This window comes from Tursiops truncatus, chromosome 5 (genome assembly GCF_011762595.2).
Source record: "Tursiops truncatus isolate mTurTru1 chromosome 5, mTurTru1.mat.Y, whole genome shotgun sequence".
In the NCBI taxonomy this organism is placed as follows: domain Eukaryota; kingdom Metazoa; phylum Chordata; class Mammalia; order Artiodactyla; family Delphinidae; genus Tursiops; species Tursiops truncatus.
Window position 1 is genome coordinate 114643172 of NC_047038.1, and position 27992 is coordinate 114671163.

Genomic DNA, 27992 nt, shown 5'->3' on the forward strand with positions numbered 1-27992 from the left:
AATAGCCTTTTCTTTTCTTCCACGTGAATAAATTCTAACACGATGAGAATTCAGGGAGGACCCTTAGGCCCTGAGATCAGACTGACGTGGGCTACTCCCATGTATACTTGTTTGACTCTTGTCCATCGACCTTCATTCTGTTTCCTCCTCCCACTCTGCTGCGCTTAAGGACACATTTCTCTAACCCTCAGAACTAAGCATCTCTTCTTCCTCCATTAGCCAGGTGATCGAGAACTTGGCATTCATGGTATCTTGATCTGGGTGGTAGTTACACAGGAAATATATGTGTGTGAGGATTTATTGAACTGTATACTTAAGGCTGGTGCACTTTATCCAATTTACTCTACGTGTGTTATAGATCAACTGGAAAAAACCCTAGTCTTCAGTTCCTTGACAGTTTCTATCCCTGCCCAAAACTGGCACAAGAACAGGCATGGCCCTTCCCCTAGACTTTTATTATGGCAACACTTTGAAGGTGGGGCTTTCTGAACTCCCCATAATCTGCCAGTGTTTCTTAGTCTTTTAAATATTTCTTTTCCTCAAGACTTACTGAACGTTTTCAAGGCACAGTCAATTTTCTTCTTCACCAGCTCTTCTTAACCGAGACACAAAATCTACAAGCCATAGAAAAATATTGTTACATTTTGCTGCATTTAAAAAAATCAACATGTGCATGACAGAAACACCATGAGTAAGATAAAAATATGGATGAAAAGATTAATATGGGAAAAATGATTACAACTCAAATCACAAAGGACTGTGTCCCTAATAGAAGAGTTCCAACCAGTTTATAAAGAAGCCAATAGAAAAATGGGCAAAAAATGTGAACAAAACATTCCATAATACATAAGACACCAAGCACGTGAACAGATGCTTAACCTCACTCACAATAAGAGAAATGAAAATGGAAATTACACCAAGACACCATTTTACAAGCTAACAGGACAGAATAAAAAAGTTAGATACCACATGATGCTGGCAAGCCTGGGGGAAACAGGCCCTGCCATACAGTGGTTGGGAGGGCAAATTTTCTAGCTTTCATAGAGGGCCGTTGACTAGTACCTATCACAATGACAAAGGCATATGCCCTTTGAGCCCGTAGTTCCAATTTTAGGAATTTAGATGGCAGGTACACTTTTGACAGGCAAAATGGTGCCTGTTCAAGGTATCGTCATTGTTTGTGCTAGCAGACTATTGAAAATAACCTAAATGTTAATGAATAGAGGTCTAGTTAAATAAATTATGATATATGCTTACAATAGAATACTAGGCAGCTATAAAGAATAGGAAAGCATTTTTCATTTTAATATTTAAAAAATCTGAGTTAAAAAACCAACGATACAACAATGTGCAGGGTGTGCTAATACTCGTGTAAAGAAGGAGGGGATGCATGAATGAATGAATGAATGAGGGGGCAGGTCCAGATCTGCCTAGAATGTGTGTTTGGGGAATCAGGGAGGTCAAGCTTAATAGGGAGAGACTCTGAAGTAGTCATGACTTGTCTTGTGTAGCCTCCCTCCCACCCTAACCCTTTTCTGGTTCTTAGTTCTTCATTTGTTTTCTTAACCCTGCCCTTCAATGCCAGAGTCCTGCTCTAGCTCTCAGCAAGGCCAATCTCTCTGTAAACACAATCACATTTAATTGTTAGTGGATTGTTGTAGAAATCCTCCTGGTTGTAAGTGAATTTCAGACGAGGACCCACAAGACGCAAATGCCTCCCGTCCTTTCCATAGTGGCACCTTTGAGGCGTGGTGGTGCCTTTGGTACTTGTTGGAGGGCTGTGGCTAGAAAAGTTTGAAATGAGAATGCTTAGTGATTTATGTTCTCAGAAACCAGGAAGTGCTGGAACCAAGGGTTTTATTTTGTGAGGAGGTTTTCTCCACTGTGACACTGCCTGAATGCCCACTCATTTTATCAAAATAATAATGTTTCTGAAGGAACATAAAGAGCTCCTGCAACCTTCTACCAAGAAAGAAAGGAGGAGACATGAGGTCTTTGAAGATATCACAGAGAATGGTTCCCACCCCACCCCCCAGAGTGAAGTGAGGAGATACAGAACAAGAGAGGGTAGGAGAACAGAGAGGAAGAGAAAGCCTTCCACAGAGGAAGGAGAAAGCTGAGAAATAGAGGGCAGCTGAGAAGGGATGACAGGAGTCAGAAGCCCTGCCAGCACCTCTGGTCTTCGTGGAAAGACAGTGGAACCCGACACCCTCCTCAGTGCGCATGACCATGAGCAGGTTAACACGTCACAACAGGGCAGCAGGCAAGCAACTCAGTGTCCACCACTGAGGACTAATGAGCCATTGTCCATCCACAAAATGGGACGATTCTAGGTCTAAAAGGGGGGAAGGACTAGTTCTCTCTACCACTACAGAGTGATCTCCAGGATATAGGTACTTTTTAAAAAATTAGGTGAATAAAATCAGGTACAGTGTGCTATCATTTATCTAAGGAATGGATACACATATATATATACAGCTTTAAAAATCAACAACAGGAGGATAAACTATGAAATTAAACAAAATGCTTACTAATGGGGGAAGTAGTAGGATGGGGAAAGGGATAGAAGTTGATCTTTGTGTATACCTTGTTTTGTAGTTTTGATTTTGAAATCATGTATATACTTTACCTAATTATAAAATAAAAAATTAAATTTAAAAACAATTCCTAAAAATAGAAATTAAAAAAAAGACACATGAACTTAACTCTGTATGAAGTTAGAGGCATTACAGTAAGTAACTATTCTAAGTGCCTTTAAAATGGTAATTTGATTGTAGCCCCTAGAAGGATATTCTCTATGGGAAATTATAGAACAAGGCTGTTGGTTTATTCAACAATGAAAACAACAAAATTTGTAAGGAAAATAAGAGGAAGAGATGAGACGGAAACCCATAGACTTAAAAAGTCTGAGGAGGCACATCTAAGTCAATTGAAATGTATGGACGATATTTGGATTCTGATTAAAACATTCTAACAGAAATTGTTCTAAGTAATGTAAAAAACAAAACATTCTAAGACAATTCCGGAAATCTGGATGCTGACTGAAATTTCATGATGTTAAGAAACTATCGTTAATTTTTTAGGTGTGACCATTTTATTCTGGTTAAGTTTATTTTAAAAAGAATTCTTAGGATTTAGTGGTGCAAATGGATATATTTAAGGATGAAACAATACCTGGGATTTATTCAAAATAATCCCAAGGCGGAGGGAAAGTGAGTGACAGGTATATGGAGATTCATCATACATCTAATCTTTTTGTATCTTTGAAATTTTCCAGTCTAAAAAATAAGTTTTGTACAGGGCAGCAGGAGAGAGAAAATTCTCATTAGCAAGTTATATTAGTAGGGTATTCTTCACACAATTGGGGCTTTTTCTTAGAGTATCCGTGACTCTCTGAGATTCAAACCTCTAAAGATAACGTACCCTTTCAGGCCACAAGAGAATGACAATGCCTTTAAGGATGTCAGAATTCAGAGTTTTAAGGGCCAGTTGATTTAAAAACTGACCTCAATACTCATTTTCCTCATTTATTTCCTTTTTTCTGTTGCCAGTTCCAATTCAGCCTGATACCATTGTTTTGCCAATTCATGCCAAGGCTATTACAGTAACTACCTTATTACTTCTTCCCTTAGCATAAGGCTAATAGAACAGAATTATCTCTATTGTAAACACACTTAAGACCTCCCTAAACACTGATGTTTTTAAAAGGTCTAACCAAAAAGTCATAGAATGGAGAAGCACTATTGATTAAAAACACTTTACACCAGTGATCAGAATGTATTTACACTTACTGTCTGGTTAGATAAATGGTTATTTCTTTAGAAAAAATTGAAAAAATACAATTACATGATACAAAATTCAAAAAAATACTGTAAAAAACAAGTCTTCCTTCTATCTCTACCCACCCCCCTGCCCAGTTCTCTTCCTGGAAACATTAATGCTAACAGTTTATTATGTATTCCTGCAGTGATATTGTAAATATATTTGCAGAAAACCTAATTATATATCACAAATGGTAGTAAATTAAATATAGTTATTGAGTAATCCTTAACTTTCCCTAATCTGATTTTTCAGGGCTCCTTTTTACTTCTGGACTGTCATTTACACAGTCAGCACAGAGAATTCTGAAAAGATCTTTGCCTCACGTTTATTTTTTTCTTTGGTTTTGAAAAATTCTTTCTTGATCTTGACAACTGGAGCATTTCATCTTTTCCAGATAAATAATCACAGGCCAGTGTAAATGAGAATTAAAACTAGTATATGCCTGAATCCACTGATGGATTTCCATGAACATTTTGCTTTGGGTTCTAGCAGTGTCCTAAAATTGACAGTTAAAAACAGTGATAAAACTAGACAATCCTGCTTTTGCCTCTTGTCTCCCTAGTTTCAGAATTGTGAGTTCTTAGGAAGACCAAGACCATGGGGATTTTTAATAAAAGGTATCTTGACTTAAGTGACAGGGTGTTAGATCCACCACTGCAAGATGGGGAAGGCCAGAGATTGGGGAATAGGTAGGAAAGAGAGAATGGCAAAGGAGGGCGTCACTCCCTTTGCAAGCCTATCCTTCTCGGATCCTGGATTCTAGCTTCTCTTCTTAACATCTGTCCTTGGAGACAGGACTATACTGCCCACCGCCCTGCCTCACAACAGCCCTTTGAGGTCGTAGCTGCAGCAGTGCCCTCAGTAGTGGCAGCTGCTTAAAGAAAGACTAATTGTTCAAGTTTTCGAGTTGGTTGATTTAGGTTCGTACCACATGCGTAATACAAGATATTTATATCAACCAATAATTATGTATATCGTTAGATCAATTCTCAATTACCATTAAAACTATTCAATAATATTTTGCATAAAACTGCACCTTAAGGTATGAAGTAAAATCATAAAAATCCAGCAGCAATTCTTAAGCCTGCCACCCCAATCTCTTGTTCCTTCCTTATTTCCTTTTCCTCTCCCCACTCCCTTTTTCTTTCTTCTCAGCAGTTCAGCTAGTCCCTAAGAAATTGTCATTCCATCCTCAAGCACAGGGAAGATCTAAAACTGGCCTCAGGCCCAGCCTACTCCACGTTGTCTCTTTCTATGTGCAAGACCAGGTTACACTTACTAAAGAAAGTAGTTGTACCTACTCAGAAAATTCATGGGCAGAACATCTAAGCAAATTAAATAGGGGCTACAACAATGCATGATTCTAAAAGTCAGAGAGTCCAAGAATCAAATAAATGCCAAACAGAAGCCACACGAGTTTAAAGATAACTAAAGTTGCTAAAAAATTACTACTCTTTCCCTATGGATTTTGACTCTGCCTTGTAATTAAACAGATTAAGGCACAACTGAGCCAAATACTTTTCCCTCATTTATTAAAAAATCTAGTGCCTACTCTACCCAAATGGAAATTTTTACACATTATCTTACTCTGTCATTTGAAGTGCTATATATAGCCTTATAAATTCTAATAGGATACAATATAATAGATATACATTAGTATAGAATTACTATTATCTATAAGTCCTAATTCCAAATTTCTAGGAAGGAAATCTAATTTGTTCACCTTGGGTGGGATGTCAATTCTTGGCCCAGTTATGCCCAGAGTCTTGGTTGGGTGCACATCCCCCAAAGCATGAAATACTTCCATCCACTTATCCTCATGCATGCTTTCTCCTTGACATACCATCCAGACACTTCTTGACCAATTAGGTCTATCAACTTCTTCAAGATTCATAATTCTCAGCTCTCAGAAAATGATCCTGCCTAACACGACCTTGTGTTCAGTTTCGTGTGCATCTATTTAGTGCCTACTAAATGTCAGATGATACAGTAGACATTGGGATGCGAAGGTGAAGGCATTCTTTTAGCGGGAATTCAATCGATTTGCAGACAGTCATATCCCCAAATATACAAAATTAACAGTAGGCTGTCTTAACATACTCGACACTTTAACAAAGACTGTGTTAAACATACCTTTTTGTTGGAAACTGAAATGGCAAAAAATTACGTCAATCACTTTATTTAAAGTATGAAAATTAAAACCACCTCTCCACTTAGAAATGGTGTATCAGAGGAGAATAGTCATGTGGTTCCTTGTTAGCAGCTCTCTTAAATTTCTATGGAGAGAGTAAAATAATTGAATAATGTGAGGCTTGGGGTTATCACTGAAGTCTTGTCAACTGTAATCATACATTGTTTTTTAAATGAAGATCCTCTTTATTAAAAATACTATTACTCTGACTGTTCTTCTTCAAAACCACGCCTCCAGGGTACTAGGTGTTGTTAACTGACACTGCGTTGCCTAGAAAATAGAGATGTGGATTGCTTAAGGCACTTATTCTGAGTCAATAGTAGATCTGGGAAGAGAATTTATTTGCCAGATGGCAGCCAATCTATTATTTTGTCTCGTATTTAACACAAACTCAGCCCTTTGCATACTTATAAATGTCTACCCATGATGTTCCAACATGGGGTAGTGGAATATTCAAAAACTGTTCCAGACAATTGCTGACCTGTTTATATCGGCAGCCAGTGTCCTGGCTGAAGACACAATAGAATATTCTGGGCAGTCAGTTCCCAAAGCAAGATTCTTAGTTTAGCTTGGAATTTTCCCCTAATACTATTTTGTCGGGATTCAGGGGAGGGCAGTAGAGATTGAGAGGCCAGTTTTGTGTTATTACCATTATTATTACTTTTCTTTTGTGTTCATCTTAGCCATGGGTGAAGAAAGTAATAAACTTTTCTCTGACCATTGGCTGGTTTGATTATGCGGTTGCTTCTATTATTACTGAAAGCTGAGAGGGTAGAAATTATACAAGGGAAGAAACTATGCAGCAGAGACATACAGGAGTGTACCGTCAATTACAACAGCAAATTACTTTTCCGTGTTTTGAACCTAGATTTTAATATTTTCCTCATTAACTCTGGACCATGTTTAAGAACAAACTGCTCCAGACAGAACCAGATTAAGGTCAAACCTGTCCTTCACACCTGAAAAGCTCTCAGGAAATATAAGCTGTCAAAATTACAGCATGAATAGTATTTATAAACATGTGCCTGGGAATTAGCCACGGATGGATGATCCTGGAGAAACTGAATGGCAGCAGTGCGCTCTACTGGAATATTGTGAGGTAGCAAGGTCACCTACCACAAGGCAGACATCCTGAAAAATATTCCCTTCTATTATTGTCTGTTTAAAGAAACTAGGGTCAGTGCTAGGACGTAGAGGACAGAATATAACCCAAAACCCAAGGAGTAAAAATAAACTGAAAAAGAAGACAAGCTGTTCTAAAAGGGCAAGTAAACATTGTGAGTTGTTTCCTTTCTTATAGCCATGGACAGACTGGTTAATAAGTGGTCAACAGGAGGAGCATTAAAATAAGTCTATTGCTCTGTTGCCTTAATAATGGGGAAGTCTTTACTATTGTTACAAGTTCCCCTTTCAGAAGTCAGAACTGAGCCTGAAATTTCCAGGAAGATGGATACCCAGAAGTTTTTTCTTAAACATTTTCATTTATTTCATAGAGAATAGACATGTATTTAATTTTTTATAAGGGTATCCAGATGATGGTTAGTTAGGATGGGAAGGAAGCATAAAATTATAAGATGTAGTTTACCACCAGTAAAATGTGATTAGTGTACCTGAGGAACTGACATTTTAATTTAATTTAAAATTTAAAATAGATACTCAATTTAGATGTATGCAAACAGTTCATTCTCATCCTCTCCAGTTTTCTTCAACTCTCTTAAGTCCATCATCCATCCTTGGGGCTCTCAGAGTAGCTTCTTAACTGCTTTCTGGCCTTTAGTTTTACACTCTGCTAGGCCAGTCTCAAAAAAATGCCAGTTACAATGAAATTTTTCAATGTTTTCTTGAAGTAAAAAAGACATACAGAAAAGTACAAAATTATAAGTATGCAGTTTGATATGTTACCATAAAGTGAACACAACAGATAAATGAACAACTAGGTAAGACATAGAACGTGAATTATACCACAGAAGTCCCCATTCATGATGCTTTGTGATCACTTCCCCCTCCCCTTCTCCAAAGGTAACATCTATACTTCTTACATCCACAGACTGCCTGCTTTATATTAGTGGTTTGTTTTCCTTAAATTATGCTTGTGGAATTCATCCATGTTGTAATGTGTATCTGGAGTTCATTCATTTTTCACTGCTGTATGGGTATCTAACATACGACATACCACAAGTTATTTATCTATTCTACTCTTCATAAACACTTTGATTAGTTCAAGTTTTAGGTCATTATGATTTATATTACATTAAACCTTTTAAAATGTGTTTTGTGAACACATTTCTGTAGAATCTATTCCTAGCAGTGAGTTACTGGGTAATAGAGTACTCATAGGTTCAGTTTTTGAAGATACTGCTGGTTTTCCAAAATGGTTTTATCAATCCATACTCCCGTAAGTATGAGACTTCACATTCTACATCCTCATCAATATTTGATATTGTCAATCTTTTTAAGTTGATTCATTTTATGAGCATTTCATGGTGTACCATTGTGGTTTTACTTACATTTTCTGATGATTAATGAAGATCAGTATCTTTTTGTATGTTTCTTAGAAATTTGTTGTCTTTTGAAGTTCCTGCTTCTCTTTTCCTCATTTTTCTGTGGATTGTCTTTTTTTTTTAAATTTGTAGTTCTTTATATATTCACTTATGAGTTGCAAATATCTTCCACTCCACGGCTTTTTCATCCTGAATGGTGTCTTTGAGGATCAGAAGTTTTTCATTTTCTGTTATCCATTTTATCATTGTTTTTCTTCATGACAGGGCTTTTTGGGTCCTTTTAAAGAAATCTTTCCATATTCCAAGGTTTTGAAGATATTCTACCAAGTAATCTTTAAGAAGTGTTATTTTGCCCTTCAGTTTAGATTTATAATCCATCTGAAATATATTTTTGTATATAGTGTGAGGTAAGGGTTAAGTCTTTTATTTTATATGATTATCCAATTGCCCCACTATAATTTATTGAAAAGGCCATCCTTTCCTCACTGCTCTGAAGTGCTACCTTTGTCTGTGGAGACCAACTTATACTAATTTTCCTTGTTTTAGCTCTGAAAGTTCTATATCCTGGGAACAGCCTCAGGCTCAGGCAAGCTAGGATGGATGGTTATCTTACTATTGTCACAAATCATGTGTGCATAAGTATGGGTCTATTTCTGGATTCTCTTTTCTGAACAGAATAATAAGCCCGTTCTGTCTTAATTAGTTTTATAATAAACCTTGTTATCCTATAAAGAAAGTCATCCTATCTTGTTCATTTCCAAGAGAGTCTTGGCTATTTTTAGAATTTTTTCATTTCTATTTTAGAATCAGCTTTTCAATTAATAGAAGTAAAAATTCCAAGATTGGGAGTGCATTGATTCTATAGGTCAGTGTGAGGAAAATTAGGTATTTATAATATTGAGTTTTCCAAAGCCATGAATTGTTTAGGTCTTCTTTAATTTCCTAAGTAATGTTTTTTAGCATTCTGTGTGAAGGTCTTGTGTATTGGCTGTTCAGTGTTAAAAAACTGATTTTTTTATATTGCTGTATCAGGATTTGATTTCATATTCTAATAATTATTCCTGATATATAAATATACATTTGAATTTGGTATATTGGCTTTATATTCAGGTAACTTGCTAAACTTGCTTATTAATTTTAAAATTTTATATGTAAGTTGGACATTCTTAATTATTTTGGATTTTCTACATAAACAGATGGCTGGCTCATAGGCTGTAGTTTGCCAAATTGTGCTTTAGTCCATGTTTATACTTCTTTTCCTGGAAGGGAGTCTTGTCTGTCTGTATGGTATGTTGGATGCATGGTGGATGCAGCAGGAGGTCCAAATTGCTGCTCATGGGCACAGGGTGAGTCTTGAGCTTTCCAAAGCTGTCCCTCCTTCCCTGAATATTGAGTCAATTGTGCCAAATCTATTTCAGCACTCTTTATTTCTTTGTGTAAATCCAAGTTTCCATCTAGTATCATTTTCTTTCAGCCTGAAGAATTTTCTTTCTTTTTTTTTAAATAAATTTATTTATTTATTTTTTTGGCTGCATTGGGTCTTTGTTGCTATGTGGGCTTTCTCTAGTTGTGGCGAGCAGGGGTTACTCTTCATTGTGGTGCACGGGCTTCTCATTGCAGTGGCTTCTCGTTGCACAGCATGGGCTCTAGGCACGCAGGCTTCAGTAGTTGCAGCATGCGGGTTCAGTAGTTGTGGCTCTTGGGCTCTAGAGCACAGGCTCAGTAGTTGGCTGCACATGGGCTTAGTTGCTCCGCGGCATGTGGGATCTTCCCAGACCAGGGATCGAACCCGTGTCCCCTGCATTGGCAGGCAGATTCTCAACCATTGCGCCACCAGGGAAGCCAAGAATTTTCTTTAACATACATGTAGTGCAAATACTAAAAAAAAAAAAAAAAAAAATTCTCAACTTTTGTCTAAAAACGTCTATTTTACCTTCATTTTGAATGACATTTTCACTTGTATAATATAGCAAATATTTACTAGGCAGTTTTTCTTTCTGCACTTTTTAGATGATTCCATTGCCTTCCAGCTTGCATATTTTCTAGTAAGAAGACTGCTGTCTTTCTGCTGTTTTTCTATATCAGGTATCACAGACTTCTTCTGTAAAGTACTTTAATAACTATTTTTGGCTTTCCAGGATAAATGGTCTCTGTCACAACTACTCAACTCTGCCATTGTAGTGTAAAAACTGCTGTAGACAATAGGTAAATAAATAGGTGTGTCAGTGTTCCAATAAAATTTTATTTATGAAAAACAGGAGGCATGATAGATTTGGCTTGAGGGCTGTATATAGTGTGCTAACCTCTGTTCCATATGTAATGTGTTCTTTTTCTCCAGTTGCTTTTAAGAATTTCTCTTTATCACTGTTTTTAACAAATTTGATTATGGTGTGCCTCAGTGTAGCTTCTTTTTTCTTTTTTTAATGATTCTTTTTCTTGGCTGAGTTGGGTCTTTGTTGCTGTTCACGGGCCTTCTCTAGTTGCAGCGATCGGGAGCTACTCTTTGTTGTGGTGCACAGGCTTCTCATTGTGGTGGCTTCTCTTGTTGTGGAGCATGGGCTCTAGGCACACGGGCTTCAGTAGTTGTGGCATGCAGGCTCAGTAGTTGTGGCGCATGGGCTTAGTTGCTCCACGGCATGTGGGATCTTCCCGGACCAGGGCTCAAACCAATGTCCCCTGCATTGGCAGGCAGATTCCTAACCACTGAGCCACCAGGGAAGCCCAGTGTAGTTTCTTTTATGTTTATTCTGTTGACGGTTTGTTGAGCTTCTTGGATTTCCCATTTCTTTATTCATATTTTTTGTTCATTTTGTTCATATTTTTCTTTACATTCTTTTAAGCTCCTAGTTTGTCAATTCCTTCCTTTCCATAATTTCTGAGTCTGTTTCTATTGATTGGTTTTTCTTCTTGGTATGAGTCATATTTTCCTCCTTTGAATGCCTAATAATTTTTTTATCAGTTCCTGAATATTGTGAATTTTATTTTCTTAAGTACTGGGTTTGTCATATTACTTTAAAGAGTGTTGGATTTTGTTCTGCATGCAGTTAAATTACTTCCAGATGAGTTTGATCCTTTGAAAGTCAGCTTTTTTTTCCTCCCCCAAAATTTAAGTGTTTATTAAAAGTTAAATATAAGCATCGACCTATTGTTTTATAGAAAAATAGGGTCTTTGGGGAAATGTTTGTACCTGGATTATAGTTATATGTTTGTGTAACATGATTTAGTGGGGTGCAGGGTCTTTCGCAGGAAGAGTAGAAGAAGGAGATTGGAAAGAACATCTTGTCATTGTAACAGGGAAATGATAAAAGAAAATTTCACATATTGAGATATAAGGAAGTCATTCTGGCTTATACGTGAGTTAACTTGAATTTTATGCTAACTAAAATAGCCTGTTTGTGTTAAGACCTGCTTTTAATCTTTGTTGCTATAGAGGATCAGCCTTTAAGGCTAATTTAGCTCCATTACTAAGCCATGGTCTTTTCAAGGAGAAGCACAAGACACAACCCAGGACAAAAGGGGAGACTAGTCAGTTTGGGAGGTTTTTATGAGAAGACTTGAGCATATTGACAGGTGAGCAGGAATTAGTCAAATGAAAACAAGGAGGGAAAAGTGGGGTGAGGGGAATGGTGTGCTATACTGAGACTTGCATGTGCAAAAGCCTAGAGATGGCAAGTATATAATGTTGTCTGAATAAGAACTATACAAGGTCCAGTATGACTTGGGAGGACAGAAAAGGGAGAATGGAAGAAATAAGGCTAGTAAACAGAGATTAAACAGATGTAGCAAATGAGTTTGCTCAGAACCATGTTTCTCAACCATATAAGTTTTAACAAAGCAGGTCTCACATTTTTTCTTTTTTGAATAATGTTTAGAGTGCAAAAGTATAATTGATACAGATTATAGAAATTTTATTTCATTAAGTTTATTGCAAACCCTTATTAATATGTAATTTGCTTAAGTCTTTTGATCACATTTTTCTCCTACTTGTTACTGTCCCTCTGTCAGAGCATTGACTTTGGCGTTCTGAAGACCTGGATTAAAATCTCAATTATGATTTTTAAAAATCTCAATTTCTGATTTTTTAGCTTCAAAATTTTGAGCAAGTTCCTTAATCTGAGTCTTCACTTTATCCATAAAAGAGTAAGGGAGGGTAAAGGTATGAACTCACTTACAGGGCTGATATAAGTTAACAAGACATATAAATATCTATCAGTAGCCAGCACATGATAGACACTCAACATGTTAGTGTCCTTGGATAAAAGCCCTAGAGAAAACAACTCCTTTTCTAACCCAGCAGTTCTCAACCAAGGTTGCACATTTAAATCATGTGAGGAACTTCAAAAAATATTGGTGCCCACTCCCCATGTAATTTAATAGGCCTGGGGCAGGGGCAGGGCCAGGCATGGTATTATTTTTTAAAAGCTTTCCAAGTGTTACTAACATAATACAAGGTTGAAAACTGCTGATCTAGCCAGGAAAGGCTAACCTTTTTATCCCTCTGAAATCAAGATGTGTGTGTGTGTGTCTAGCATACAAAGCAAAACTTGAAAACATGAGATTTATTAAGAGAAAAACGACTGCAGGCCATAACTGACACAGATGAGAGCTGGCTACACACTTGGCTGACTTCTTAGATTCTATTTTTAATTTTAAATCCACATTGGTTATGTAACACTGTGGCTAAAGGTTTTACATAACAAATCCCTTTGATTTTGTAAAACCCAGATAGTTAATTTGTTGAATAAAACTCTTTATTTCTTTAAAATTATTTCTATAGCAAAACTTCTTTTCATACAGGAAACCTGCAGTTTCTTTATAAGCTAACTTTTTCCTTTTTATTATTTTTTTCTTTTTCCTTCCTTTTTGCGGTACACGGGCCTGTGACTGCCGCGGCCTCTCCCGTCGCGGAGCACAGGCTCCGGACGCGCAGGCCCAGCGGCCACGGCCCACGGGCCCAGCCGCTTCGCAGCATGCGGGACCCTCCTGGACCAGGGCATGAACCCACGTCCCCTGCACCAGCAGGCGGACCCCCAACCACTGCGCCACCAGAGAAGCCCTATTTTTTTTAAAAGAACTGTTTACTTTGAATCCTTGCTTTTTTAAATCCCTCATTCATTTTGAGGTTCATTCACTTCCAAAAAGGACTCTGTAAGAAAATTAACTTAGTAAAACAAAAAATAAGGCTAACATTATAATGATATGACAGTTTGGTAAATGCTTAAGAATATATATGGAACAACTTATATTTTAGAGTTCTTTTTTAAGCTTCATTGGGTTAAATTGTTTTGGCTTATCTTTTTCTTTATTTTTAAATTTTCTTTATTTTTTAAACTGAAGTATAGTTGACTTACAATGTTGTGTTAGTTTCAGGTGTACAGCAAAGTGATTCAGTTTTTCAGATTCTTTTCCAATATATGTTATTATAAAATACTGAGTATAGTTCCTTATGCTATACAATAGGTCCTTGTTGGTTATCTATTTTATATATATACAGTAGTGTGTATATGTTACTCCCAAACTCCTAATTTATCCCTCCCTCCACCTTTCCACTTTGGTTACCATAAGTTTGTTTCCTTTGTCTGCAAGTCTCTTCTGTTTTGTAAACAAGTTCATTTGTATCATTTTTTTAGATTCTGCATACAAGCGATATCATGATATTTGTCTTTCTCTGACTTATTTCACTTAGTATGATAAACTCTAGGTCCATCCATGTTGTTGCAAATAGCAATATTTCATTCTTTTTTATGGCTTTTTTTATACGATGGAGTGATATTCCATTGTATTGATATATATATTCCACGTCTTCTTTATCCATTCACCTGTCGATGCACACTTAGGTTGTTTCCATGTCTTGGCTATTGCAAATAGTGCTTCTGTGAACATTGGGGTGCATCCATATTTTCGAATTATGGTTTTCTCCAGATATATGCTCAGGAGTGGGATTGCAGGGTCATATGGTAGCTCCATTTTTAGTTTTTAAAGGAACCTCCACACCATTTTCCATAGTGGCTCTACTAATTTACATTCCCACCAACAGTGTAGTGTTCCCTTTTCTCCACACCCTCTCCAGCATTTATTATTCGTAGACTTTTTGATGATAGCCATTCTGACTGGTGTGAGATGATACCCCATTGTGGTTTTGACTTGCATTTCTCTAATAATTAGCAGTATTGAGCATCTTTTCATGTGATTGACCATCTGTGTGTCTTCTTTGGAGAAATGTCTATTTAGATATTCTGCCCATTTTTTGATTGGTTTTTTTTTTTGATATTGAGCTGTATGAGCTATCTATATATTTTGGAGATTAATCCCTTGTCAGTCACACTGTTTGCAGATATTTTCTCGCATTCTGTAGGTTGTCTTTTTCATTTTGTTTATGGTTTCCTTTGCTGTGCAAACACTTTTAAGATTAATTAGGTCACATCTGTTTATTTTTGTTTTTATTTCCATTACTCTAGGAGATGGATCCAAAAAGATATTGCTGTGATTTGTGTCAAAGAGTGTTCTGCCTATGTTATCCTCTAAGAGTTTTATAGTATCTGGCCTTGCATTTAGGTCTTTAATCCATTTTCAGTTTATTTTTGTTTATGGTGTTAGAGAATTTTCTAATTTCATTCTTTACATGTAGCTGTCCAGTTTTCCCAGCACCACTTATTGAAGAGACTGTCTTTTCTCCATTGTATGGTCTTGCCTCCTTTGTTGTAGGTGTGTGGGTTTGTTTCTGGGCTTTCTATCCTGTTCCATTGATGTATAAGTCTGTTTTTGTGCCAGTACCATACTGTTTTGATTACTGTAGCTTTGTAGTGTAGTCCGATGCCAGGGAGCCTGATTCCTCCAGCTCCATTTTTCTTTCTCAAGATTGTTTGGTGATTCGGGGTCTTTTGTGTTTCCATACAAATTTTAAGATTTTTTTTTGCTCTAGAGCTGTGAAAAATGCCATTGGTAATTTGATAAGGATTGCATTGAATCTGTAGATTGCCTTGGGCAGTATGGTCATTTTAACAATATTGATTCTTCCAATTCAAGAACACAGTATATCTTTCAATCTGTGTCATCTTTGATTTCTTTCATCAGCATCTTATAGTTTTCACAGTACAGGTCTTTTGCCTCCTTCGGGAGGTTTATTCCTAAGTATTTTATTCTTTTTGATGCAATGGTAAATGGGTTTGTTTCCTTAATTTCTCTTTCTGATCTTTCATTGTTAGTTTATAGAAATGCAACTGATTTCTCTGTGTTAATTTTGTATCCTGCAACTTTACAGAATTCACTGATAAGCTCTAGTAGTTTTCTGGTAGCATATTTAGGATTTTCTATGTATCTGTCATCTGCAAACAGTGACACTTTTACTGTCATAAATGGATGTTGAATTTTATCAAAAGCTTCTCCTGCATCTATTGAGATGATCATATGGTTTTTATTCTTCAGTTTGTTAATGTGGTGTATCAAACTGCTTGATTTGCGGAAGTTGAAAAATCCTTGTATCTCTGTGATAAATTCCACTTGATCATGGTGTATGATCCTTTTAATGTTTGTTGGATTCAGTTTGATAGTATTTTGTTGAGGATTTTTGCATCTAAGTTCATCAGTGATATTGGTGTGTAATTTTCTTTCTTTGTGGTATCTTTGTCTGGTTTTGGTATCAGGGTAATGCTGGCCTCATAGAATGAGCCTGGGAGTGTTCCTTCCTGTGCAATTTTTTTGTAATAGTTCAGAAGGATAGATGTTAACTCTTCTCTAAATGTTTGATAGAATTTGCCTGTGAAGCCATATGGTCCTGGGTTTTTGTTTGTTGGGAGTTTTAAAATCACAGATTAAATTTCAGGACTTGTAATTGGTCTGTTCATATTTTCTATTTCTTCCTGGTTCAGTCTTGGGAGATTGTACCTTTCTAAGAATTTGTCCATTTCTTCTATGTCCATTTTATTGGCATACAGTTGCTTGTAGTAGTCTCTTATTGTCCTTTGTACTTCTGTGGTGTCTGTTGTTAACTTCTCCTTTTTCATTTCTCATTTTGTTCATTCAGTCCCTGTCCCTGTTTTTTCTTGATGAGTCTGGCTAAAGGGTTATCAGTTTTGTTTATCTTTTCAAAGAACCAGCTTTTAGTTTCATTGATCTTTGCTATTTTTTTCTTTGTTTCCATTTCATTTATTTCTGCTCTGATCTTTATGATATTTTTCCTTCTACTAACTTTGGGTTTTTTTTTGTTCTCCTTTCTCTAGTTGCTTTAGCTGTAAGGTTGGGTTATTTATTCGCCAGTTTTCTTGTTTCTTTTTTCTTTCTTTTTTTTTTTGTGGTACGCGGGCCTCTCACTGTTGTGGCCTCTCCCGTTGTGGAGCACAGGCTCCGGACACGCAGGCTCAGCGGCCATGGCTCACGGGCCCAGCCACTCTGCGGCATGTGGGATCTTCCCGGACCGGGGCACGAACCCGTGTCCCCTGCATCGGCAGGCGGACTCTCAACCACTGTGCCACCAGGGAAGCCCAGTTTTCTTGTTTCTTGAGGTAAGCTTGTATCACTATACGCTTCCCTTTTAGAACTGCTTTTGCTGTGTCCCATTGGTTTTGGATCATTGTGTTCTCATTTTTATCTCTCTCTCTCTCTCTCTCTCTCTATATATATATATTTTGCAGTATGCAGGCCTCTCAGTGTTGTGGCCTCTCCCATTGCGGAGCACAGGCTCTGGACACGCAGGCTCAGCGGCCATGGCTCACGGGCCTAGCCGCTCCGTGGCATGTGGGATCTTCCCGGACCGGGACACGAACCCGTGTCCCTGCATCGGCAGGCGGACTCTCAACCACTGCGCCACCAGGGAAGCCCTATCTCTAGGTATTTTTTGATTTCCTCTTTGATTTCTTCAGTGATCCATTGGTTGTTTAGTAGCATATTGTTTAGCCTCCACATGTTTGTGTTTTTTACAGTTTTTTTCTTGTAGTTGATTTTCACTCATAGTGTTGTGGTCTGAAAAGATGCTTGATATGATTTCAGTTTTCTTAAATTTACCAAGGCTTGCTTTGTGGCCCAGCATGTGATCTACCTGGAGAATATTCTATGTACACTAGAAAAGAATGTGTATTCTGCTGCTTTCATGTGGAATGCTCTATAAATATCACTTAAGTCCACCTGGTCTAATGTGTCATTTAAGGCCTGTGTTTCCTTTATTTGTTTTCTGTCTGGATGATCTTTCAATTGATGTAAGTGGGTTGTTAAAGTCCCCCACTATTATTGTGTTACTGTCAATTTCACCTTTTATGGCTATTAGCATTTACCTTATATACTGAGGTGCTCCTATGTTGGGTGCATATATATTTACAATTGTTATATCTTCTTCTTGATTGATCCCTTGATCATTACATAATGTCCTTCTTTTTCTCCTGTAACAGTCTTTATTTTAAAGTCTATTTTGTATGATATGAGTATTACTACTCTAGCTTTCTTTGATTTCCATTTGCATGGAATACTTTTTCCATCACCTTACTTTCAGTCTGTATGTGTCTCTAGATCTGAAGTGGGTGTCTTGTAGACAGCATATATATGGGTCTTGTGTTTTTATGCATTCAGCCTGTCTGTCTTTTGGTTGGAGCACTTAATCCATTTACATTTGAGGTAATTATTGATATACACGTTCTTAATGCCATTTTGTTAATTGTTTTGGATTTGTTTTTGTAGATCTTTTTCCTTCCTTTCCTCTTTTGTTATCTTGCCTTGTGATTTGATGACTATTTTTAGAGTTGTGTTTGGATTCCATTTTCTTTTTTGCGTGTATATCTATTATAGATTTTTGGTTTGTGGTTACCATGAGGTTTTGATATAGCAGTGTCTATATATACATGATTATTCTAAGTGGCTGATCTCTTAATTTCAAATGCATTTAAAATATCCTGCATTTGTACTCTCCTGATCTCATGATTACTGGTTTTGATGTATTTGTGTGTGGATGATTTCCTACCTTTACTGTATATTTACCTTTACTGGTGAGCTTTCCCATTTCATACTTTTCTCGTTTCTAGTTGTGGCATTTTCTTTTCCACCTAGAGAAGTTCCTTTAGCATTTGTTGTAAAGCTGGTTTGGTGGTGCTGAATTCTTTTAACTTTTGCTTGTATGTAAAGCTTTTGATTTCTCCATCAAATCTGAAAGAGAGCCTTGCTGGGTAGAGTATTCTTGGTTATAGGTTTTTTGCTTTTATCACTTTAAAAAATCATGTCACTCTCTTCTGGCCTGCAGAGTTTCTGCTGAAAAATCAGCTGATATCCTTATGGGGATGAACTTGTATGTTATTTGTTGCTTCTCCCTTGTTGCTTTTAATATTTTCTCTTTGTCTTTAATTGTTGTCAGTTTGATTATTATGTGTCTTGGTTTCTCCTTGGGTTAACCTGCCTGGCACTCTCTGCACTTCCTGGACTTGGATGACTGTTTCTTTTCCCATGTTAGGCAAGTTTTCATCTGTTATCTCTTCACATATTTTCTCAGGCCCTTTCTTTCTCTCTTGTCCTTTTGGGACCCCTATAATGCAAATATTGGTGCATTTATTGTTGTCTCAGAAGTCTCTTAAACTGTCCTCATTTCTTTTCATTCTTTTTTCTTTATTCTGTTCCATGGCAGTGATTTCCCCCATTCTGTCTTCCAGCTCAGTTATTCACTCTTCTGCCTCATTTATTTTGCTGTTGATTCCTTCTAGTGTATTTTTCATTTCAATTATTGTATTCTTCAACTCTGTTTGGTTGTTCTTTATATTTTCTAATTCTTTGTTAATAATTTCTTGTAACTTCTCACTCTGTGCATTCATTCTTTTCCTGAGATCTTGGATAATCATTACATTCAGTACTCTGAACTCTTTCTTGGGTAGACTGCCTATCTTTACTTAGTTGTTCTTCTGGGGTTTTATCTTGTTCCTTCATCTAGAACAGATTCCTTTGCCATCTCATTTTGTCTAAATTTCTGTGTTTGCAGACTCAGTTCCGCAGGATGCAGGATTGTAGTATTCTTGCTTCTGGTGTCTGTCTCCTGGTGGGTGAGGTTGGTCTACAGGCTTGTGCAGGCTTCCTGGTGGGAGAAGTTGGTGCCTGTCCAGTGGTAGGTGGAGCTGGGTCTTGGCAGTCTGGTGAGCAGGGCCATGTCAAGGGGTGTGTCTAGAGGCAGCTGTGGGCTCAGGAAGTTTTTAGGTGGCTTGTCTGCTGATAGGTGGGGCTGTGTTCCCACCCTGTTGGTTGTTTGGCCTGAGGCGTCCCAGCACTGGAGTCTACAGGCTGTTGGGTGGGGCCAGGTCTTCATGCTGATGACACAAGCAAGACGTCTGCCTCCTCAAGTCCACATAGCTGAACTTTCCCTGAAATCTCTACCACCAGTGTCCACATCCCCAGGGAGCGTCATAGTCACACCCTGCCTCCCCAGGAGACACTCCAAGACCAGCAGGTAGGTCCAGCCCAGGCTCCCATGAAAACTCTGCTTTTGCCCTGTGTCCTGGTATGTGTGAGACCTTGTGTGCACTCTCCAAAAGTGGGGTCTCTGTTCCCCCCAGTCCTGTGGAGCTCCTGCAATCAAGCCCCACTGGCCTTCAAAGCCAAATACTCTGTGGGCTCCTCCTAATGCCAGACCCCCAGGCTGGGGAGCCTGACGTGGGGCTCAGAGCTCTCACTCCTGTGGGAGAATTTCTGCGATATAATTTTCTCCAGTTTGTGGGTTGCCCACCTAGGGAGTACGGGATTTGATTATATCACAAGTGCACCTCTCCTACCATCTTGTGGCTTCTTCTTTATATCCTTGGATGAAGACTATCTTTTTTGGCAGGTTCCAGTCTTTTTTATTGATTGCTGTTCAGCAGTTGTGATTTTGGTGTGCTCGTGAGAGGAAGTGAGCCCAACATCCTTCTACTCTGCCATCTTGTCCCAAGCTCCTCTCAGTTAGTTCTTATTCCATCCCTGGTATAGCAAGAAACTCGGGTCATGAGGACTGAGTGAAGTACAGTCAGGACTCCAGCACTATTTCTCTACAATTCTCTTGCTTTGCTTTGCTTTGCCCTCCTTTGTGTGTAGGCTTTGTCTTCAAGGTGACATCCTTCACTACTGAAAGAAGACCATGAGCAGCAACAATGGCAACATGCTTTCTGGTTCCCTTCCAGTGGAAGAGAGTCATTGGGTTAACTTCAATTCAAATTTCCTTGCTTTCACTTTAACCTGTTAGTTACAAGATCACATTATCCAAGGTTTAACCTTATTCCTGTAGATTATGTTACTAAGTTATTAATCATAGTTAACATTTCCTAATAAGTTTTCCTAAGATGTGAAGAACTTATCCATTACTTCAGGACTATTTAGTTTTAGAAATCTAAACTTATTAGAAAAAACAGAGGGTAAAAATATATACAAAATACAACACTGATGAGATAAGATGCCATATATATATTAATTTCTCTGAAATATTCATTTAAAAAGCTCTGTTTGTATAGTGCATATTATGTGAAGTGCATAATCATAGAAAAATATATACTGGGAATTAAGAACTGGAACTAAGAATACAACATCAAAATGGTGATTTATATTAAGATATGTGTACTGGACAGATTATGCCAATTATGTTTTCCTTAAACTGTGCTGGGCACACAATAAGCATTCAATCCCCTTTTAAAAGAGGTAGCAAAAAGTTTTTGAAGAGGTAGTCTATGAAAATATAACTGCTTTTGTAAATAACATTATCATAAAAAGAATGGAACTAAATGACAAAGAACATTATGGATTTGAGGTTAAGACTTACTTTCGAAATATTTTTGTTCTTTCCAAATGTGAGTTAAAAATATAATAGGCCTTCTGAACCTGCCACAAAGTCCCACAATACCTCTAGACATTATGAGAGATCTTTACTTCTACATCCAAAGGATTCTTCTGGAAACTTAAAGTATGGAAACGAAAGTCAGGGATCTCTAACACAATGCTGCCCTGTTTCTCTGATTATTCAGCTGGAAGAGAAGTGATGGGAAGATACTTGGGGAATGAGCTACATTCCTTTCTCCAACATGAGCTATGTAAATATCATGAGTCAGAGGTGCACAGGCATTTTCTTAGTGGATGGGTTACAAGGGCTTACATATCCAACATCATCACATGTATTTTCTTCTTTGTATATCTCTCTGGAAAAAAATTCTACTTTTCTCAATGTGGCAATAAACATCCTTGAAAGAATAGACTTAGATTTCTAGTTTTTTATTTTTGTTAGTGAGGCCTAATGTGTTCTTCTCAGCAGCAATGAGCAGCTTCATTTAAACTGATTACCTTAGGCTGAACTAAAGAGAAACAGTAGTTCTCTAGTCAGCCTTCAGTCAGACCTTATATGCAAGAGTCAGAGGAAAGTACAAGGGTTAGGAATATGGGAGAAAGAAAAGACGTAATACGACAATCAAATAAAGCTGCATGAAAGCAATGGAGATGCTAATTACTGAGGAATAAAATGATCCTTAGCAATCCTTAGTATTAGCTTATTGAAAAGGGTCAGTTAGATGAGTTTTTGAATGAAGTGTCTCATTATTCTGGTTCCAAATCTTCCATAGGTATAAATACTTTAAATTCAGCAAATAAGAAGAGCGATCAAGATGGCATAGTAGTAGGACATGGAGGTCACCTCCTCCCCAAAATACATCAAAAATATATCAACATGTGGGACTATTCTCACAGAACATCTACTGCATGCTAGCAGACCTCAGACTTCCAAAAGGGCAAGAAAATCTCCATGTAACCAGGTAGGACAAAAGACAAAGAAAAAAAAAAAAAAAAGGAATCAGGATGGGACCTGTGGCCCTGGAAGTGAGCTGTGAAAGAGGAAAGGTTCCTGCACCCTGGGAAGTCCTCTCACTGGTGGGGAGATCAGCCTGGATGGAGGAGGAGCTTTGGAGCCTCGGAGGAGAGTGCAGCAACCTGTTTTTGGGAGGCAAAATGGAGAGAGACGAACAGATTGTCAGTGCTGCTGCCCTGCAATCCCCAGCCTGAGATGCATGTCTGCTGGTGCAGACGGGGGCTCGGTGCTGAAGCTCAGGCTTCAGAGGTCAGGCCCAGGGAGAGGACTGGGCTCGGCTGTGAGGAGACAGCCTGAAAGGGCTGGAGTGTGATGTGGCTGTAACCGAGCGTGCAAGCGGACGAATCCTTGGCCTGCCGTAGAGGTGAGGTGCCATTGCTGGGGGGCGGGCGAGGGGAGGGCCCGGCCCTGCCACAGGAGACTCTTTCCCCATGTGCGCACTCTCAGGTGACAGGACACTGCTGTCACGAGCCCTGGGGGTGGGTGTGAGCTGCTGCCACCAATGCACACCACTGCTGAAATATCAGGGAGCAGGTGCCAGCTGCTATCTCTGCCGTTGCAGGCTCTGGAGCACATGTGAGCTGCCACCACTGAGAGATCTGGGAGTGTGTGCCAGCCGTTGCCACCACTGTTGTGGGATCTAGGAGCGTGCACAAGCCTCTGCTGTTGAGATCTGGGAGTGCGTACTGGCCACCACTGCCCTGTTGAGGGCTCTGGGAGGGTGCACGAGCCACCACATCTGTGTATCCCCTATCAAGGGGATAACAGCCAGCACACGCTGAGGAAAAAGGTGGCAGGCATCCATACTAAAAAGAGCCCTTGCGCCAAAAATAATAAACCTACCCAAGGTGCACAGGGACACTCCCACGTATAAATAGCTTTCCAAGACCACAGTAGATAACTGTTTCTCCTAAACTCAGAGTAAGAGAAATATAAGTAAAATGAAGAAGCAGAGGAACCACTCCCACTTAAAAGACCAAGAGAATTCCCCTGAAAGAACAACGAAAGAGACCTCTTCAGTCTAATAGACACCAAGTTTAAAGAGGAGATAATGAAAATACTAAAGGAATTAGAAAGGCTGTCGACAGAAATGCAGATTACTTTAAAAAGGAACTAGAAAATAGGAGGAGGAGCCAAGGAAAATTAGAAAATTCATTTGCAGAGGCAAAAGCTGAACTAAAGGCAATGAACAGCAGTAAGAATGAAGTAAGAATGAAGAATGAGTAAATGATCTGGAAGATAGAATAATGGAAATCACCCAGTCAGAACAGCGGACAGAAAGCCAAATGAAAAGAAACGAAAGCAGTATGAGAGACCTATGGGATAATTAAAAGCCTGCCAATCTATGCATAATAGGGATTCCAGAAGGAGAAGAAGGAGAAAAGGGGATTGAAAATGTATTTGAAGAAATTATGGCTGAAAACTTCTCAAACTTAAAGAAGGAAACAGATATCCAGGTACAGGAAGCACAGGGTTCCAAAGAAGATGAACCCAAACAGACATACACCAAGACATATTATAATTAAAATGGCAAATGTTAAAGAAAGGATTCTAAAGGCAGCAAGAGAAAAACAAGGTTAATTACAAGGGAACCCCCATAGGGCTATCAGCTGATTTTTCTACAGAAATGTTACAGGCCAGAAGAGAATGGCAAAATATATTCAAAGTCTTGAAAGGGAAAAGTCTGCAACCGAGAATACTCCACCCAGCAAGATTACCGTTTAAAATAGAAAGAGATAAGGAATTTCTTAGAAAAGCAAAAACTAAAAGAATACAGCAATACTAAACCTATCCTAAAAGAAATATTGAAAGGATTTCTCTAAATAGAAAAGAGGCAAGAAGCTATAGGAAAGAGGAAATCACAATAGGAAAGTAAATCACTTAAATGAGCCAGTATACTGATTAAAAAGAAAAAAAAATCTATTTGTGAAAGTGATGATAACCACAAGGAACAGCAAAAGGATGAACATGAAGCTGTAAAAGAGGACATCAAAATCACAAAATGTGGGGGAGGAGAGAAAGAAAATTTAGATTCTTTTTTTGGTTTTAATTTTAAAGAATGCATTTGAGCCTATATGACTACCAGTCTAAGGCAAAGTAGATGTAGGAAGGGGTTAACATACTTGAAAAACAGGGTAACCAAAACAAATCAAAAACATACAATAAAGTCACAAACACCAAAGAGAAGACAACATAAGTATAATCCAAAAAAAAAAAAAAAAATCAAGTCACAAAAGGAAAAGCAAAAAAGAAAAAGGGACAAGGAAGAAATATAAAAACAACAGGAAAACAAGGTTTAAAATAGTAATAAATACATATCAATAATTACCTTAAATGTCAATGGACTAAATGATCCAATCAAAAGACATAAGAGTGGCAGATTGGATAAAAAAAACAAGAGCCTATAATATGCTGCCTACAAGAGAGTCACTTTAGGGCAAAGGACACACATAGATTGAAAGTAAGGGGATGGAAAAAGATATTTCACGCAAACATAAATGACAAGAAAGTAGGGGTCGCAATGCTCATATCAGACAAAATAGACTTTAAAACAAAGGCCATAAAGAAAGATAAGGACACTATAACATGATAAAAGTATCAATACAGGAAGAGGATTTTACACAACCAGTGGTATTCATCCCATGTTCACAAGTATGGTTCAACATATGCAAATCAATCAATGTGATACACCACATCAACAAAAGACAAAAACCACACAATCATCTCAACAGATGCAGAAAAAACATTTGACAAAATTCTACATCCATTCATGATAAAAACTCTTACTAAAGTAGATATAGAAGGAACATATCTCAACATAATAAAAGCTATTTATGACAAACCCAGAGCCAATATAACACTCAATGGTGAAAAGGTGAAAGCCTTCCCACTAAAATCAACACAACATGATAAAGATGCCCACTCTCACCACTTTTATTCAACATACTACTGAAGTCCTAGCCACAGCACTCAGGCAAGAAAAATAAATAAAAGGTATCCAAATTGGAAGGGAAGAGGTAAAACTGTCATTACACGCAGATGACATGATACTATATATAGAAAACCCTCAAGATTCCACACAAAAACTACTAGAACTGATAAACAAATTCAGCAAGGTAGCAGGATACAAGATTAACATACAGAAATCAGTTGCATTTCTTTACACTAACAATGAAATATCAGAAAGGGAATGTAAAAAAAAAGACTACCTTTTACAATTGCGCCAAAAAAAAAAAGTACTTAGGAATAAACCTGGCTAGGAAGGCAAAAGACTTAAATGCTGAGAACTATGAAACATTAATATAGGAAACTAAAGGTGATTCAAAGAAATGGAAAGGTATCCCACGCTCTTGGATTGGAAGAATTAATATTGTTAAATGGCCATACTACCCAAAACAATCTACAGATTTAATGAGATCCCTAACAAATTACCCATGACATTTTTCACAGAACTAGAATAATCCTAAAATTTGTATGGAACCATAAAAGACCCAGAATTGCCAAAGCAATCCTGAGGAAAAAGAACGAAGATGGAGGCATAGCCCTCCCAGACCTCAGATAATACTACAAAGCTACAGTAATCACAGCAGCATGGTACTGGCACAAAAACAGACATACAGATACATGGGACAGAATAGCGAGCCCCCAAATAAACCCACACACCTATGGACAATTAATCTTAGACAAAGGAGGCAAGAATATACAATAGGAAAAAAGACAGTCTCTTCAGCAAGGGGTGCTGGGAAAGTTGGACAGCCGCACGGAAATCAGTGAAGTTAGAACACACCCCGACACTATGCATAAAAATAGACTCAAATGGCTTAAAGACTTAAGCATAAGACATGACACCATAAAACTCCTAGAAGAGATAATAAGCAAAACATTCTCTGACAGAAATTGTACCAATGTTTTCTTAGGTCAGTTTCCCAAGGCAATAGAAATAAAAATGAAAATAAACAAATGAGATCTAATGAAACTTACAAAGGAAACCATAAACAAAATGAAAAGACAACCTACGGAATGGAAGAAAATATTTGCAAACAATGTGACCGACAAGGGCTTAATTTCCAAAATATACAAACAGCTCATACAACTCAATAACAAAAAAACAACTCAATAGAAAAATGGCCAGAAGACCTAAATAGACATTTCTTCAAAGACACACAGATAACCAATAGGCACATGAAAAGATGCTCAACATCACTAATTATTAGACAAATGCAAATCAAAACTACAATGAGGTACCAACTCACACCAGTCAGAATGGCCATCACTAAAAACTCTACAAATAACAAATGCTGGAGACACTGTGGAGAAAAGGGAACCCTCCTACACTGCTGGTGGGAATGTAAGTTGGTGCAGCCACTATGGAAAACAGTATGAAGGTTCCTCAAAAAGCTAAAAATAGAATTACCATATGATCTAGCAATCCCGCTCCTGGGCATATATCCAGAAAAAACTATAATTCAAAAAGATATATGCACGCCTATGGTCATAGCAGCACTATTCACAACAGCCAAGACATGGAAACAATGTAAATGTCCATCAACAAATGAATGGATAAAGAAGATGTGGTACATATACACAATGGAATACTACTCAGCCATAAAAAAGAATGAAATAATGCCATTTGCAGCAACATGGATGGAACTATAGATTACCATACTAAGTGAAATAAGTCAGAAAGAGAAAGACAATATACCACTTATACATGGAATCTAGAATATGACACAAAGGAACATATCTACAAAACAGAAACAGACACACAGACATAGAGAACAGACTTGTGGTTGCAAAGGTGGAGGAGGGGCATGGGAGGGATGGACTGGGAGTTTGGGGTTAGCAGATACAAACTATAACATATAGAAGGGATAAACAACAAGGTCCTACTGTATAGCACAGGGAACTGTATTCAATATTCTGAGCTAAGCCAAAATGGAAAAGAATATAATAAAGAATGTATATATATGTATAACTGAATCACTTTGCTGTACAACAGAAATTAGCACAGCATTGTAAATCAACTATACTTCAATTAAAAAAATTCACATACAGAGTGAAGAGAAAAACTAATACCGTATGCTAACACATATATATGGAATCTAAAAAAAAATGGTTCTGTTGAACCTAGGGGCAGGACAGGAATAAAGACACAGACATAGAGAATGGACTTGAGGACACGGGGAAGGGGAAGGATAAGCTGGGACAAAGTGAGAGAGTGGCATGGACGTATATACACTACCAAATGTAAAATAGTTAGCTAGTGGGAAGCAGCCACATAGCACAGGGTGATCAGCTTCATGCTTTGTGTCCACCTAGAGGGGTGGGAGGGAGACCAAGAAGGAGGAGATATGGGGATATATGTATATGTATAGTTGATTCACTCTGCTATACAGCAGAAACTAACACACCATTGTAAAGCAGTTATACTCCAATAAAAATGTTTAAAAAAAAAGGAAAAAATTAACAATTTTCTCTAAAATAAATAAAAGTTCAGCAAATAATTAATGTTACTATATTTTTAATCTTAAAAGGAAATCTTTAATTTCCAGTCTTTGGTAGTGGTATGAAGTTATCTAAATATGCTCGGTATTATTATATAACTAGAGTTTCATCTTTCTCTTATCATTTTGAAAATTCAATATGTATTACCTTGACACATAAAAATCTTTGAAGGACTTGCTATTTTCATAGATAA

The 27992-nt window shown here is 37.7% G+C and overlaps 1 protein-coding gene and 1 long non-coding RNA gene across 2 annotated transcripts in view; one reads left to right on the forward strand and one right to left on the reverse strand.

Annotated features, from left to right (window-relative positions):
- Positions 1-27992, forward strand: part of LOC141278817 (uncharacterized) — a 126360-nt gene that overhangs the window by 91909 nt on the left and 6459 nt on the right. The gene's annotated exons all lie outside the window — the stretch shown is intronic.
- USP38 (ubiquitin specific peptidase 38) overlaps positions 772-27992 on the reverse strand; it is a 61982-nt gene continuing 34761 nt past the window's right edge. The window contains exon 10 of the mRNA XM_033857337.2: positions 772-22416. Within this exon, the coding sequence (XP_033713228.1) occupies positions 22366-22416 (51 nt within the window). The 3' untranslated portion in view covers positions 772-22365. The remainder of the gene's footprint in view (positions 22417-27992) is intronic.